The sequence below is a fragment of the Gymnoscopelus microlampas genome, assembly GCF_963454915.1.
Source record: "Gymnoscopelus microlampas genome assembly, chromosome: 8".
Classification (NCBI taxonomy): Eukaryota; Metazoa; Chordata; class Actinopteri; order Myctophiformes; family Myctophidae; genus Gymnoscopelus; species Gymnoscopelus microlampas.
The window spans coordinates 45,142,614-45,156,558 of record NC_139945.1 but is presented as its reverse complement, the minus strand read 5'-3'; the positions used below and the strand labels follow the sequence as shown (position 1 = coordinate 45,156,558).

The 13,945-nt window shown below is 42.7% G+C and overlaps 1 protein-coding gene across 5 annotated transcripts in view; it reads right to left on the bottom strand.

The window, feature by feature from the left end:
- Positions 1–13,945, bottom strand: part of LOC311049825 (neurobeachin-like) — a 302,517-nt gene that overhangs the window by 147,837 nt on the left and 140,735 nt on the right. Inside the window, exons 23-29 of one of the 5 annotated variants that reach the window (XM_084063694.1) lie at positions 12,025–12,239; positions 11,539–11,700; positions 9,714–9,961; positions 8,676–8,813; positions 7,647–7,744; positions 5,982–6,150; positions 784–1,225 (exon numbers count right to left, since the gene is read on the bottom strand). In XM_084063694.1, coding sequence (XP_083919820.1) covers positions 784–1,225; positions 5,982–6,150; positions 7,647–7,744; positions 8,676–8,813; positions 9,714–9,961; positions 11,539–11,700; positions 12,025–12,239 — 1,472 coding nt within the window. Of the gene's footprint in view, positions 1–783; positions 1,226–5,981; positions 6,151–7,646; positions 7,745–8,675; positions 8,814–9,713; positions 9,979–11,538; positions 11,701–12,024; positions 12,240–13,945 lie in introns of all 5 variants that reach the window. The other 4 variants (XM_084063693.1, XM_084063690.1, XM_084063692.1 and 1 more) reach the window with 4 other exon arrangements.

Sequence of the window (13,945 nt, the reverse complement as noted above, 5' to 3'; positions counted from 1 at the left end):
ATTCCTTGCCATGGGGGGGACGAATACAATGCAAGGGGTCTGAAATGAATAATGCGCTGCCTGTTACTTAAAAACCATTTGCGTTCGCCTAAACTACTAAGACAAACGTAGGGGATTAACATCAGCATGCTAAGGTTGCTTGAGCGATGACACGCATGGCCTCTATGGCATGAAATGTAAGCTAGCCATCAACGCAGCAATACAGGGCCCTGTGGATGAAATAGTCAAACATGTTGTCAAACATTTGATATACAACTGAAAGAAAATGTTCATGTTTATGTTATGTAACACACAAACACATTAAACACGCAAACACATTAACTATCACGTGATATTTGTCGAGAGAGGTTATCTGCTATTTGACCAGGTGAGAGAGAACTTAAAACACGTTAACTTGTGTATTTCTACCCAACTAACCCTCAACTTAATCAGAAGGCATTTTTTTTATCAGTGCACAGCAAAATTCTGAGGGTTAATTTCACTCTGAATTTTTACACTGAGTTACATTACTGCAATACTTAAGGTTTTGTTTTGTGGAGTCATATTTAGCAAGTGATTCATTATTTTTAATTCCTATAATGGTGTCTGCATGGGCTCCATAAGTATTCTTCTCACAGTGGCCATTTTTGTCTTACGTCATACTCGCGTGTGTGGTTAAAAAACATTTAAAAAAGGTGAATGCACCATCAGTCTTCAGCATGGAAAACATCAACTGAAATTCACAGCTACACAGTAGTACAAGGTTTTCCATGAGCTATTGCACAGCGGGTTCCGTTACCTCACCTGTCAAAGGACTGGAACTGCATGGGAGGCATGGTATGAGCCTGGGGGTTGGCAGAAAGGTCTGGGTAGGACACAGCTTCAAGCCCAGCCTCCATCACCTCCATGGGTGCAGCCACCAGGCTCTTCAGGATCTCCTTGACGTTGATGCCCTTGTTTGACTGGCTAATGCTGGAAATAGAAGAGGGAGGCTTGAGTGTCTCCACTCCAGGGGACTCGGACGCCAGACTCTCCTGGGATTTCTTCACCTCCGAGGAAAGCGTGGACAGCAGCTCGCTCATGGCGTCTGACCCGCCTGCGCCTTGGTCTAGGTCAGAACCGTTCAGGACGCTGGCCACGTGCTCCTCGCCTATACCGGAGTCTGTGTGAGGTAGGGAGTCCTCCATGTGGAGGTCTTCAAACCCAGTGGCATGGTCCTTGCTGCCGTCAAACCCCAGGGGGTTCTCTGTACACAGACAAGTGTGTGTTTGTGTGCAAACATGCGCACACACAGAAACAAGATCACATTATAGTCCAGTGCAACAGAATATTAGCACAATATCTCAGTGGTTCTCAACCTTTTCAAGTCACGGACCCCCATCTGAAAAGGTTTTGCAAGGGACCCCCAGAAGAGAAGAGTTATGTTAAAAAATAATATAAATGATTCAGAATTTTCCAAACATTTTCATTATTTGCCAGTAGATGTACAAGCTCGCAGCGCGACACAAAGTGACGTGCTGTGAACTTGTAGATATGGCATTTTTTAATAGCCAACGTATAAATGGATAAATTGTGATGCTATATTAACACATTTTGCTGGGGACTCCCTGGAACCCCCCCATAGACCCCTGGGGTTCCCCGGACCCCACTTTGAGAACCACTGCAATATCTTATCACAACATTTATTTAATTTACAATATGGGAAGAATGTGTCTATAATAAACTCACCACATCACAACTATTAATCACTGATGCTCTCTATTGTCCGTCCATGTCCACTAAATCAAGTTAATGGAACTTGCCAAGAGCAGTAAGCAGGATTTAACACCAGATGAGATAAGTCAATAGGAATAACAGCTGAAGCACGGAACACCAGTCAGTGCTAAATTACACTCCCAACATTGGGATGTATTTGGACTGTGAAGAACGACCTGCATTCATCTTTACATCACTCCTTTCAGAGAAATCTATGATCCTGTGGTGCGATAAACACTTCTTACCACTTCAATCTGTCTAAATCTACAGGAATGATATCTATGCAATGCCACCTTTTATTTTATTTATTTATGTATTTATTTAATATATATATACACACATATATATATATATATATATATACATACACACACACACACACGTGTGTGTGTGTGTGTGTGTGTGTGTGTGTGTGTGTGTGTGTATGTGTGTGTGTGTGTGTGTGTGTGTGTGTGTGTGTGTGTGTGTGTGTGTGTGTGTGTGTGTGTGTGTGTGTGTGTGTGTGTGTGTGTGTGTGTGTGTGTGTGTGTGTGTGTGTATGCATGTATGTACAGATGTGCCACTTCAAAACTTCACACTGTTCTTTCCCTGAAAGTGCCCTGAAAATGCATTTTTTCCTCCCTGTTCTGCCCTTAAAAATTCACTGTTTTGCCCCTGAAAAGAAGTTGTCACTACACACCCCCGTTTTTCCCTTCAACAGACATCCATATACATGAGAACAAAAGAATGTGTGTTGAAGAAGGTGTCAGACTCATTATGAGGCGAAAGGTGATTTGAAGAGGTCCTTGACCAGTTGCGCAAATTAATTAGCATCATAAAATCAGTGATCATCAAAATAATTCAGCATTTTAAATGCCCTTCTTTGTCCCTCTTATTGCCCTGGGAATCCCCTGAAAATTTACTGTCTTGGCGATGGCAGGACATTTGAAGTTTTGAAATGGCACATCTGTATATATGTATGTACATAACATGTGTGTGTGTGTGTGTGTGTGTGTGTGTGTGTGTGTGTGTGTGTGTGTGTGTGTGTGTGTGTGTGTGTGTGTGTGTGTGTGTGTGTGTGCGTGTGCGTGTGTGTGATAAGTAGCTTATACAATTTGTACTCATCCAATATCCTGATGAGAAGCGCAAAAAAAGAAAAATGCATTTCCTATATGAAAGGCAAGGGGAGCCAATACATCAACATAAGTGACATTCTCTTATTGCTTTGTTTACTTGAGGGACCAAAAACAGCCCAATAAGAACGTGGTTGGTTCTGCTCGCTAGTTGCAGATGTTTCCAGCCTTCCTGATTCTGACCCAGTTGTTTCCCAGATGCTGGGCCAGCCTCATTAATATTCATCACATGCCCCCTAACGAGGTCAGCGGGGCCTGATTTAGCCAGAGAAGACGCCTGGCTTTCTGGTCCATCACAGACAATCGTCTGCCACATGCCGTCTGGAAAATTCCCCCATTTTCTGGTGAAATTTATGAGGGCGGCAGTGTGCCTCTCTCCTCCCAGCAACCTCTATGATCCCATTCTCCTCTGGTGGATTGCTTGCCTAATGGGCACTGACAGATGGGGCTGAAAATAGCAGGCCTGGCTCCACTGCCCCAAAAATCCACAGTAGTGGGCCAGCATACTGCTGCTTTTCCTCTCTCCCTCACTCTAAACTTCTCACTCGTCATCTTCTACTCCATCCCCAAAAAAAACACCCCCATCCCCACCCGCCTACCCCCGCCTGTACACCCCTGCCTGTATCCTCTGTTTCAGCTTCCAGGCTGATTTCCTTGTGGCCTTTCTTCTCTTCCTGTTTTCTTTCCTTTTTTTCCCCGACTCAGCTCACTTTTAGTGTGAATGAAAGCTGATACTATGCTGCTCATTCATGCATCCAAAAGAAAGTTGACAATGCAGTGAGAGGTTTGACGTGCTTTTATGTAGAGAACAATTGATTTCCTTTCTTCTGACTCATAATGAATGATTTATGACTTGATGCATATATTACCTTTCCTATCACTGGTGATACTGCTACAACTTTTGTAACTTTCCAGACCCTTTACTTCCACATTAAATTCTATGCGGTGCAGTTCGCGCGCACATGAATAAATCATAGAAATGTCACTGCAGTGCACTGAGACTAACAAACTATCCTGACCTGAAGTCATGACAGTGAACTTAGCAGCAGTGATATTCAACCCCTCAAATGTTCGCTCACTGTCTCTCTAGCTGAGCGAGGTTTTGCAGCCGTGTACCGACCCCAAACTCTTTTAATTGGTTGAGATCTGCACCCTGTGTGAAACTTGTTCATGCAATACAGCGATTATGATTACAACATGGATGAGAAAACGTTTAATACGACAACGGCTTCATTAAGAGTTAATAAACTGGAAGTTCAAATCAAATGGAATAGTGGGCGAGCAATACAGTAGCTTCTTTAGCTGCGCCCTCACTTTTTCTGAAACATTTCATATCTATATTTCAGACAGTATAGTGAGACCCTCATCTAGTGGTTATGTTTACTGAAGGAAGGGACTGGGTCTCACTTATTTAAGGGAGACCTGTCTATGCGTGTGTGTGTGTGTGTGTGTGTGTGTGTGTGTGTGTGTGTGTGTGTGTGTGTGTGTGTGTGTGTGTGTGTGTGTGTGTGTGTGTGTGTGTGTGTGTGTGTGTGTGTGTGTGTGTGTGTGTGTGTGTGTGTGTGTGTGTGTGTGTGTGTGTGTGTGCGTGCGTGCGTGCGTGCGTGCGTGCGTGCGTGCGTGCGTGCGTGCGTGCGTGCGTGCGTGTGTGTGTGTGTGTGTGCGTGCGTGTGCATCTGTGTATGTGTGTTTGCGGATGCATATGGAGACAATGTCTAAAGGAGACCTGCGTGTGTGTATGCAACCTTGATGCAGCTGAGGTATTCATCTTCACAGAGGAGTTGTTTTCGCCCCTGGTTAATGTGATTGGTGCAGACTAGTCTTGTAGCAGTGATTGTAAATCTACAAGTTTACATTGTGAACTTGTAAATTCACTATTATGCTTTACTATAAATCTGCTATTTTCGATGCACGACACCGCCACATAGCTAAGAACTAGAAAAAGTGCTCCTTGGAGCACAGGTCTCCGCCAGGTCAGGTAGGTTATTGTGGGGCAGCAATGTTCGGAATTAGCCAATCAGGATGGAATATGAAAAATCGGACGGAACCATCTTGATCACTTGACTATAGAGACAATGGGTACTGATTTGCATGATGATTGAATTTGTAGGAGTAATATAAACAAGAAAAGTGTTGCAAAATCGGCCTCCTGGTGGCGCTATAATAGGGCAATGTTAAAAGGGTGGCATTTGTTCTTCAATGTAGTGCGAATGTGCGTGCAAAGTGTCACCGCAATCGGACGCTGCATTCATGATTTGTGGCATTTTGTTCAAAACGGGCCACTCCTGCAAACTTTAGATGTCAATGTTAGCCAATCAGGATGGAATATGAAAAATGTAAAAGATCCATTGTGATCACATGACTATAGAGATCATGTGTACCGATTTGCGTGACATTTGGATAAATTCTGAAGGCTTAATATCAAAAAATGTGTTTTACATAAGTTGGCCTCCTGGTGGCGCTATGAAAGGCAAATGTGAAAAATGCACGGCAGTTGTTTTTCCTTGGCCTCTAGGGAGTGTGCGTGCAAAGTTTGATAGAGATCGGTGCAGTTATAGTTAAAAACACAAATCAGCCTTTTATAGCGCCACCATGAGGCTGATTTGAACATTTTCAAGTGCCATGTCTTCCTCGGCTTAGTGGGAATGTGCGTCTGAAATCTCACGGAAATCGCAAGCTGCGTTCATGATTTGAGGCATTTTGTTGAAAACGGAGCAATCCTGCAAACTTTGGAAGCCAACCTTAGCCAATCAGGATGAAATATGGAAAATTGGACAGATCCGTGTTGATCACATGACTATAGAGATACTGTGTACTGATTTGCGTGATGTTTGGATAAAATCTGTAGGAGTACTGTCAACAGTTTTGCAAAAAGCGGCCTCCTGGTGGCGCTATAAAAGGCCCATTTGAAAAATTTGGGGCAGAGGTTTTGCTCTGGCATCCAGGGAGTGTGTGTGCACAGTTTCGCTGCGATCAAGCCAACGGTGCCAGAGATTAGCTGTACACAAAATGACAGAATGACGGACACACGGACACACGGACACACACACGGACAGGGGGTAAAACATACTCTCTCGCCAGCCTTTCGGCCTGGCGGAGACAATAATGGGGCTTTAAGCGCAAACAGTGAGGCACCTGTACTGGTCGGTGAGTTGATCTCCTGCCGCATGCTCCGGCCTGAATGGTAGCTTATCCTTGCGGTCTCGCGTTGGGGTTCCAGGATGTCCCGATACTTGGAGACCATGAGGACAGAGATGAAGTACACCACAGCAAGAGCCAGGAACTGAGCTTGCTTGCTGTCATCCTATAGAAGAAGAAGAACCACATAACAGTCTATAGGACATAGCAGACAAGCACAGTTGCAAATATAGATTCATTGAATGACAGTCACAATCAAAACACAGCCAGCAATCCCTTATATTATTTCTAATCGCTTCCTATCTGTGAAGGTGAGCTGTGCCTCCACACAAATCCATAGGTTGTGGGCTTGTGTTCAGTGAAAGCACTTCAGTCAACAAGGGCATCTTCAGTTCTTCCATTGTTGACTGCATTTAAACTGTTCATTGAACACCTGGTTGCCTGCCAAGACATATTTTTTTGATTCACTCAACCTTCAGGGGGAGTCATTGTCTCACACATTTGACTGCTTTATTAATCAACTTAAAACATTACAATATAGATTATTAGTTCATCGAGCAATACAGAATAGTTCACATGACTTACTAATTGATATAAGGATATAGACAGTCTTCCAGTTAAAGCAGAAATGGAGCAATACTTTTGAAAGTCGCTAGGCTTTGCTCTAAGAGAGGTCTGACAACTAGCCTGTGTACATGTCCTAAGCTGCCAAAAACAAAAGTGTTGACACTTATAACCCAACCCGCTGATTATTTCTTTCAGCTTGTGATACTTTATTAGCTTAGACATATTTGTTCCATATATAGGTCAAATGAACCAATCCCCATAATATACACAACACAGTGGCTCTCATCTAGTGTATTTGCTGCCACATTGTTAAAAATACCATAGCATATCATATGGAGAGACTATTTCTTTGGCAATTAGATCTAAAATTTGATAATGTCTGGATATACAGTATAATCCCTTGAATGCCAAGCTTAAAGGTACAGTAAGTGACTTTTTTGTTTGTTTGTTAAACTAAGTGTTAAATAGCTCTATATTGTGATAGCAATCATTACTATAGAGTGTTTGTTCAGTAACAGGGGTCTCCCCGTCTCTCCAGTTCTTTAGTAAACAGAAAATGCATTTTCAGGTCAGGATACACATTTTATCCAATCAGGAGATAGAACCCATACATGCAGGATATAGAAATAAGTAAAATTGTAAGTCATGACACAAAGAAGTGAGCTGACAAAATTAGAACTGGAACACTATACAATTAAAGATGATAAATGTGTACTCTCTCCTGATTGGCTGAAATTGGTAACCCACCTAAAAATGAATTTTATTAAAGAGCTGGAGAGACAGGGAGACCATTGTTGCTTAACAAACACTCTATAGCGATGATTACTAGCAGCATATAGAGCTTTCAACTTTAATAAAGCTCACTGCTTCAGCACCATAGACAGTGCCAGCACCAAGGACAGAGACGCTGTTAGCGCCCTGTGTCCACTGGAGTTGAACTCCTGTTCTGTTGCATACACTGTAGGTAATTTAGATCTGGTCTGACCACCCCCGAAACCCTCTGCGTATGTTTTGCATTAGGCTTTTTCCATGAAGCCGCGGAACTGATCGGCATCGTCCTTGTTCGCTAGCGGCACACACACATACACCACCTACCACATCACGGAAGACCACGGCACGAAGTCGATTGATGTCCACGTCCTGCAGAAGGCGGTCAGGGTCCTTGATGAGAGAAAGGTTACTGGGGACATTCTCTATACAGCAGAAAGACAGATATAACAGTACACACGCCACTCTGTTCAGTCCAGGCTTAAAAATACTATATGGAACCATTTCACATCAGACATTTTCATTTGTCATAGACGTTAAATGCAGCTGTAGGTAATAACTTTAATTGTGGGTCTGTGTCATATTTATAAGCGTTTCTGTGTGCCAGCATGCAGTTAACTGTATAGGAGTTGCCCATGCTGGCACACAGTAACACCTACGGTAAATGTTATAACCTTCAGCTGCGTCTCACATCTACACTACAGTATGACACATCAAAATGTCAGGTGAGAAAAAATGTCCATGGCTGCCTTTTCGCTCTATACTCATACCATGATTTAACATCACAAGCTACTGTAGGGCTACATGAGAAATATGAACTTCTGCCAACTTTGAGAACTTATTAATTGTGCAGTTGAGCCCACATCTGAAAGTGAGGCTATTTTTCAATCTAATTCAAATGTTTTCAGTTAAGATAGAAGATCTACAAGCTCACAATGTATCATGATGCGATGCATTGTGAGCTTTTACATTGACTATTTTCACTATTGTTGAAATAGGACCGTATTTTTGTACAATCCAGGGAGACACCAAAGTTCTCTTTTGGGTCCTGAGCTGGGAAATATACTAATATACTGAGCTGGGTATATACTATAATTTTTCTAAATAGTTTTTATCACATGGTTTTGTAATGGGGACTATGGGTATTTAAGATAGCGACTTTCTGTTTATATCAGAAGTATGAAGAAGAGCCTGTGTTGCTCGAAATGTCACTGCTTTTCGCAGCTCTTAACTGGAGCTACTGTACTTGGAGTGCAGATTTTCCTGTTTCAATTTCACTAAGTAAATTATTTTTGGATACAGGATCCATCCGTTTGGTAATGATCGTCTCTTTTTTTTTATCGTTTTATAGGTGACGTACAGGACCCACCTGTCTGGATGCCATGACACTGTGCGGGTTGTCTGGAGCCGTACTGCTGGGGATGTACGACTTGGTTCCCCTGTCCCTCTGTCTCTGCCTGCACTCCAGACAGTTTCTCACAGCCACACAGCACACTGGATGCACGCCCGCCCACACACACAAACTTTGCTTATTAGTTCATAATATGCATGGCCTCTCTAGAATTAATCAGTTATCTCAGTTGACTATTTGTTCCAGACTGTGTGAACAGACTGTACGGGGAGTTAAATCAACAGTCAGACAGATTTCACCCTCAGCCAGTGATGAGCAGAAATTTTGAATTATAACAAAGTACTGTCTGAAGGCTATTTCCTATCCTGAGAACCACATGACAGGGAATCCAGCCAGTTCAACACACACGCACACACGCACGCACGCACAAAATCGGATTATCAAATTAAAGTTTATCTAAAAATATTTTACCTAAATAGCTAACCTAAAAATAGTAAACTACTAAATCAAATTACCAAATTATAGTTTACCTAAAAATACTTTTGGTACAACAAACCTCTGTGCAAAAGTATATTATGCACAAACCATCGTAAACACAGACACACAAGGACAGCACACCCTATGGAGTCCTATGACTCACGCCAATGAGAGACACGCTGGCTGGCATTTGCAAGGCGCACCTGACTCCACTACCAATGAGTCTGTCTACTAGTGACGAATTCTAAAACTCAATTCTGTCTCTTTTGTTTGCTGGACATTGCAGCACAAGCGTACACATCATATCTATCCTATCAGCAATATAAAACGAATTTGCACTACTAGCAAAGAATGAAAAGATAAATTGTTCCCCAAGACAACTGGATTTATGGTTGAAGCCAAATAAAGTTATCATCATGCCATTTCCTGACTTCATTCACACATATTACAGTATGTGACAAAGCAATATCTATCCCTTTACTCCTTGAACGTCTAAAGCTGATAGATTTATTGACACACACACACACACACACACACACATAGACACACACACACACACCACCTACCCAGTCTGAGGCACTGACGCATTAGGCCACCGGAGGACATGTTCTTCTCGGCCTCAATTTCGCTGAAGTTCAGGGAACTGGCGAACACCAGCACGTCCACCATAGACATGAGGCGTGACAGGAACGTTAAGGCGGTCTCCGAGGACATGCCCTGGGTCGCCTCGATGTTCTCCAACTCCGTCTTGGACAAACAACAGGGAGTCAACCCACGGTCACATAGTGTGTGTACAGTGCAACAGTATCTCTCCCTGCATACACTTTCATTCTAAGTCCTGATGCCATGAGGATAGCATTCCATATAGCATGGGTTCTCAAACATTGTCATGTCAAGGACCCCCAAACTGAAATGTATTTGGGCACGGACCCCCATTTATATATTGTGCCAGTTACCCCCATAAGAGAGTATTTGTGAATCACTTTTTAAAAAATAGCTGTAAAATGAAATAGGGCTTAAGTGTTAACTTTAAACTGTTCCTTATTTTGTGGACCCCATACATATTAGAGTAACTTAAGTAGCACATCTTAACCACTCTGCTGTAGGGTGTGTTTGTGTGTGTGTGTGTGTGTGTGTGTGTGTGTGTGTGTGTGTGTGTGTTTATATAATATACAGGTATGTGTATGTATAAATATATATATGTTTAGTCATATTCCTATTTATTAAGGATATTTTGACATTTCTATATTTGTTATTGCTATTATTATTATTATTATTGTTGTTTTAGATATATTCTAGTATATATCTATATATTCTAAGCTTTGAAGATAGCTTTGAGGAAGGCCACTCGACAAGCCCAGCTGGGGTTTTTTGGCCTCTCCGGCACATCATGTTTTGATTTTGATATTTTTCCTTTTCGTATAAATGTTTTTTTTTTTTTTTTTTTATCATGTTATTTTTCTAATGTGCAATAAACTAAAAAACTCCATCTGGGGTCCCTAGACCCCACTTGGGGAACGCCATATAGAACGTGCAGTATAATTAAGTAGAAACCATGGCCATAAAAAACATAAAAAACATTATTGAACATAATGGAAAGAGCTGGTAAATTCGGGTTTGTGGTTCAGTGAGGTTTCAAGGGCCTGATATGCATTTGTTGGACTAAGTATGACTCTGGCTTCAGTTAGGTTTAGTTCAGTCGGATCTCTGACAAAGCAGAGATGACAGATGACCAGAGTGAAGTACTGACTGTGTCCTGATAACAACCTGTCCTCCATCCCAGGTGTCACACTGTCAGTGTCAACGACCGGAGCCCCTTCACCGCTGGTTGCTAGCAGGCAACCCTTTGCTTTGTGTAGTCAGGAGATGGAGAAGATGTTTCATACCAATAGGTAGGGAATGAATCCATGCACCACGGCTCATTTTAAGTGTGAGCTCGCAAGTGAATTTAATCAGCCTTTTACATAAATATTAGATGTATGGAATAATAAATACAAATGTGATGAACACAAACTTACAGCATAATTACTAACCTTGGCACTCTAGACATGCATAGGCAAAAAGAAACAAAAGCAAATATGATTAAAATCAAGCTCAAAATCATGACAGCAGACAAAGACATACTTAGATCGACTCCAATCTATGACAGACATAAATAAATAAATACAAGGAAGCCAGTTGACAACAAAAGTGACTATAAGCCACAGTAACAACAATCATGACAGCAAAAAAAGCATAATAAGGATATCCAAATAAAGGTGACCTCAATCAATAAAGATTAATACGTTTGATTTCCCCCAAGGCTTATCTCTGGTGGCTGCAAACCAGGCAGTACTACTTCACTGCCACTAGATGGCACTGTTCCCTCACAGTGAAGAGACGTTATGCTACACACTCACAGTGGGAGATGTGGCTGCAGAAAGCAGGGGCAGGATCCCTCCACAGGCAATAATAATGTTGTCTACCATTTGTGAGATGAGGTGAATGGTGTTGTGGACGAAAATAATGTTCTCGTTGCTGTTCACAAAATCCATCACGGATTTGGTGGAATGGCTGCAGGGACAAATAAACAAAAGAGATATAATTATTCATTTCATTATTAATTATTATCATTTTACATGATGTTGGGTTATGTATGGTATAAAAAAGCGGCTAATGAGAGAGCCTGTTCAATTTAGCCCGAAAAACAGCAGCGAAACATAATTCAAGGTTAATCCATTCAAACCGGGAAAGCATCTGTGTCATTTAGCGATTTTTGAAAAATCTTGAAAGTGTGAGAACTAGGCTACTGATTTAGAAGGCATTTGTAGAATCTGCATCAGGTCATCAATCTGCAATGGTTTAATGCAACGTTACAAGCTCAGTTGAGCTACGCACCTCCTCCAGACATGGACGTCGGCCTCGAGAGCTAACAGCAGGTCAGTCAGTAGCCTCTGGTGCATAGGCGACCATTTGAACTCTGGAATGCGGAACATGGTGGTGCGTGGGCCAGGACTGAACTGCCGGCGCTGTTCCTCCGTCATCGGCATGGCCCTGAAGCCCAGGTCCACACGCAGGTCCCTCTCCATCTGACTGCCCGAGCTCCCAAGACTCTGGAAACGGTCAACCAGGTTAACTGCAAATCGCAGAACTGCAGCAAAACCAGCAGGAAATCACACACATACTGTATACACACTCAATATCGATATTGGAAAGATAGTCCACTTAAATTGACGTCTCAGAATTTCTGGAAAGACAATCATTGTCCGCTTGTACGCTTCAAGCGGCCGTGGGTCCATTTTACACTCTCAAGAGTTAAATTAACTCTCAGGACACTCATTTTGCTGTGTAACATATTATTTTAGGCTGTTCAGCTGCCAGCTGAGGCATTCCGTCTGATCAACACTTTTTCTTCAGATTCTTTTGAGCATCTGTGTGTGTGTTTGTGTGTGTGTGTGTGTGTGTGTGTGTGTGTGTGTGTGTGAAAAAATTCAATGAACAATAGAATACCTGACTGTGTGTACCACATACAGTACATAGAAACGAGAAGGCAGAGCAAGCATCACCCATGTGATGATGACAACAAGCTCTCTCTATTTCTACACTCCTGTTGGCTCAATCAAGTACTCCAGTAGCAGCGTTTCTTGGGTCCCAGAGGGGCGTTCCCTGATGCGCAGCAAGTTGTCCTGTCCCCATTATAGGCCGTGTTGGAGACGAGAATGAGCCCGGTGGGTGCTGTTATTACACAAGTGCTCACTGAGGACCAGCACATCCTGGAGGCAGAGTTATACTTGGTTGCGCAATGGTGTCGGGCACCGAAAATAGCCAATCTACAAGCTCACAACGCGCCGCACTGCGACGAGCTGTGAGCTTGTAGATCTGCTGTTTCCGATGTGCGGAACCCGTACGCAACCAAGTATAAATCAGGGCTTGACACATATTGTACAGCAAATGGCTCAGTGTTGGCTACAAAACTCTACCTCTCTCTTCGTTTGCACTGTTTGACAGTTAATATCATAAGACTTTGTTTGCTGCAGAGCTTATCTTTATAATTTATGCAAAACCCGATTGCAAAGATTCCATTGGAAATCTGCAGTTCGAACCCATGGTAGAAGTAACTACAAAGAGACGTCATCCCTAAAGCACGCTATCCTGAAACGTGAACTTGTCCAATCTATGATGGTTCTCAAACCCTGTATGCAGTTTCATTCAAATCACATAACTGAAGGCAGTAAACCGATGAAGAGAAAATGCTAACAGATGAATATTAGAGTAACCTTAACCTTCGACTCTGACCGTGGGTGCAGAACGCTGAAAGCTATCTTGGTACTGAACATCAAGATGGTGAGTGAGGACAAGAATTGGACAGATCGATGTATGGATGGACAAAGGCCATCTTCCAATATTAAAATTGGCTACTGGTAGGGCCGGTGGGCGGGGCGGCCGGCGGGCCGTGGCCATGTCACTCTGACTCAGACATAATCATAAACAAACCCATTACGCCCATGGTGGAACACGTCGTCACGCTCATGTCACTATGACTCAGCCATAACCACACAGTATAAAGAGTTTCCAATGCAGCTACACCCAAATATGGAGTGTGTCGTCATGGCATCAGGCGCAAAGAAATCAGTCAGCTCCTTATATGGGCACAAAAGGGGGTATTGCCTAAATATGAGCATATATACTGGTGACATCAGCGATCTCCATATGGCCATAAAAGGGCATATTAGGGACATAAAGGACATATAAGGGCATATTGGTCGGATCGGCGTGCGAAGTAGGTGTGAGCTACGAACTCTAGATATGAGGGCTGGGC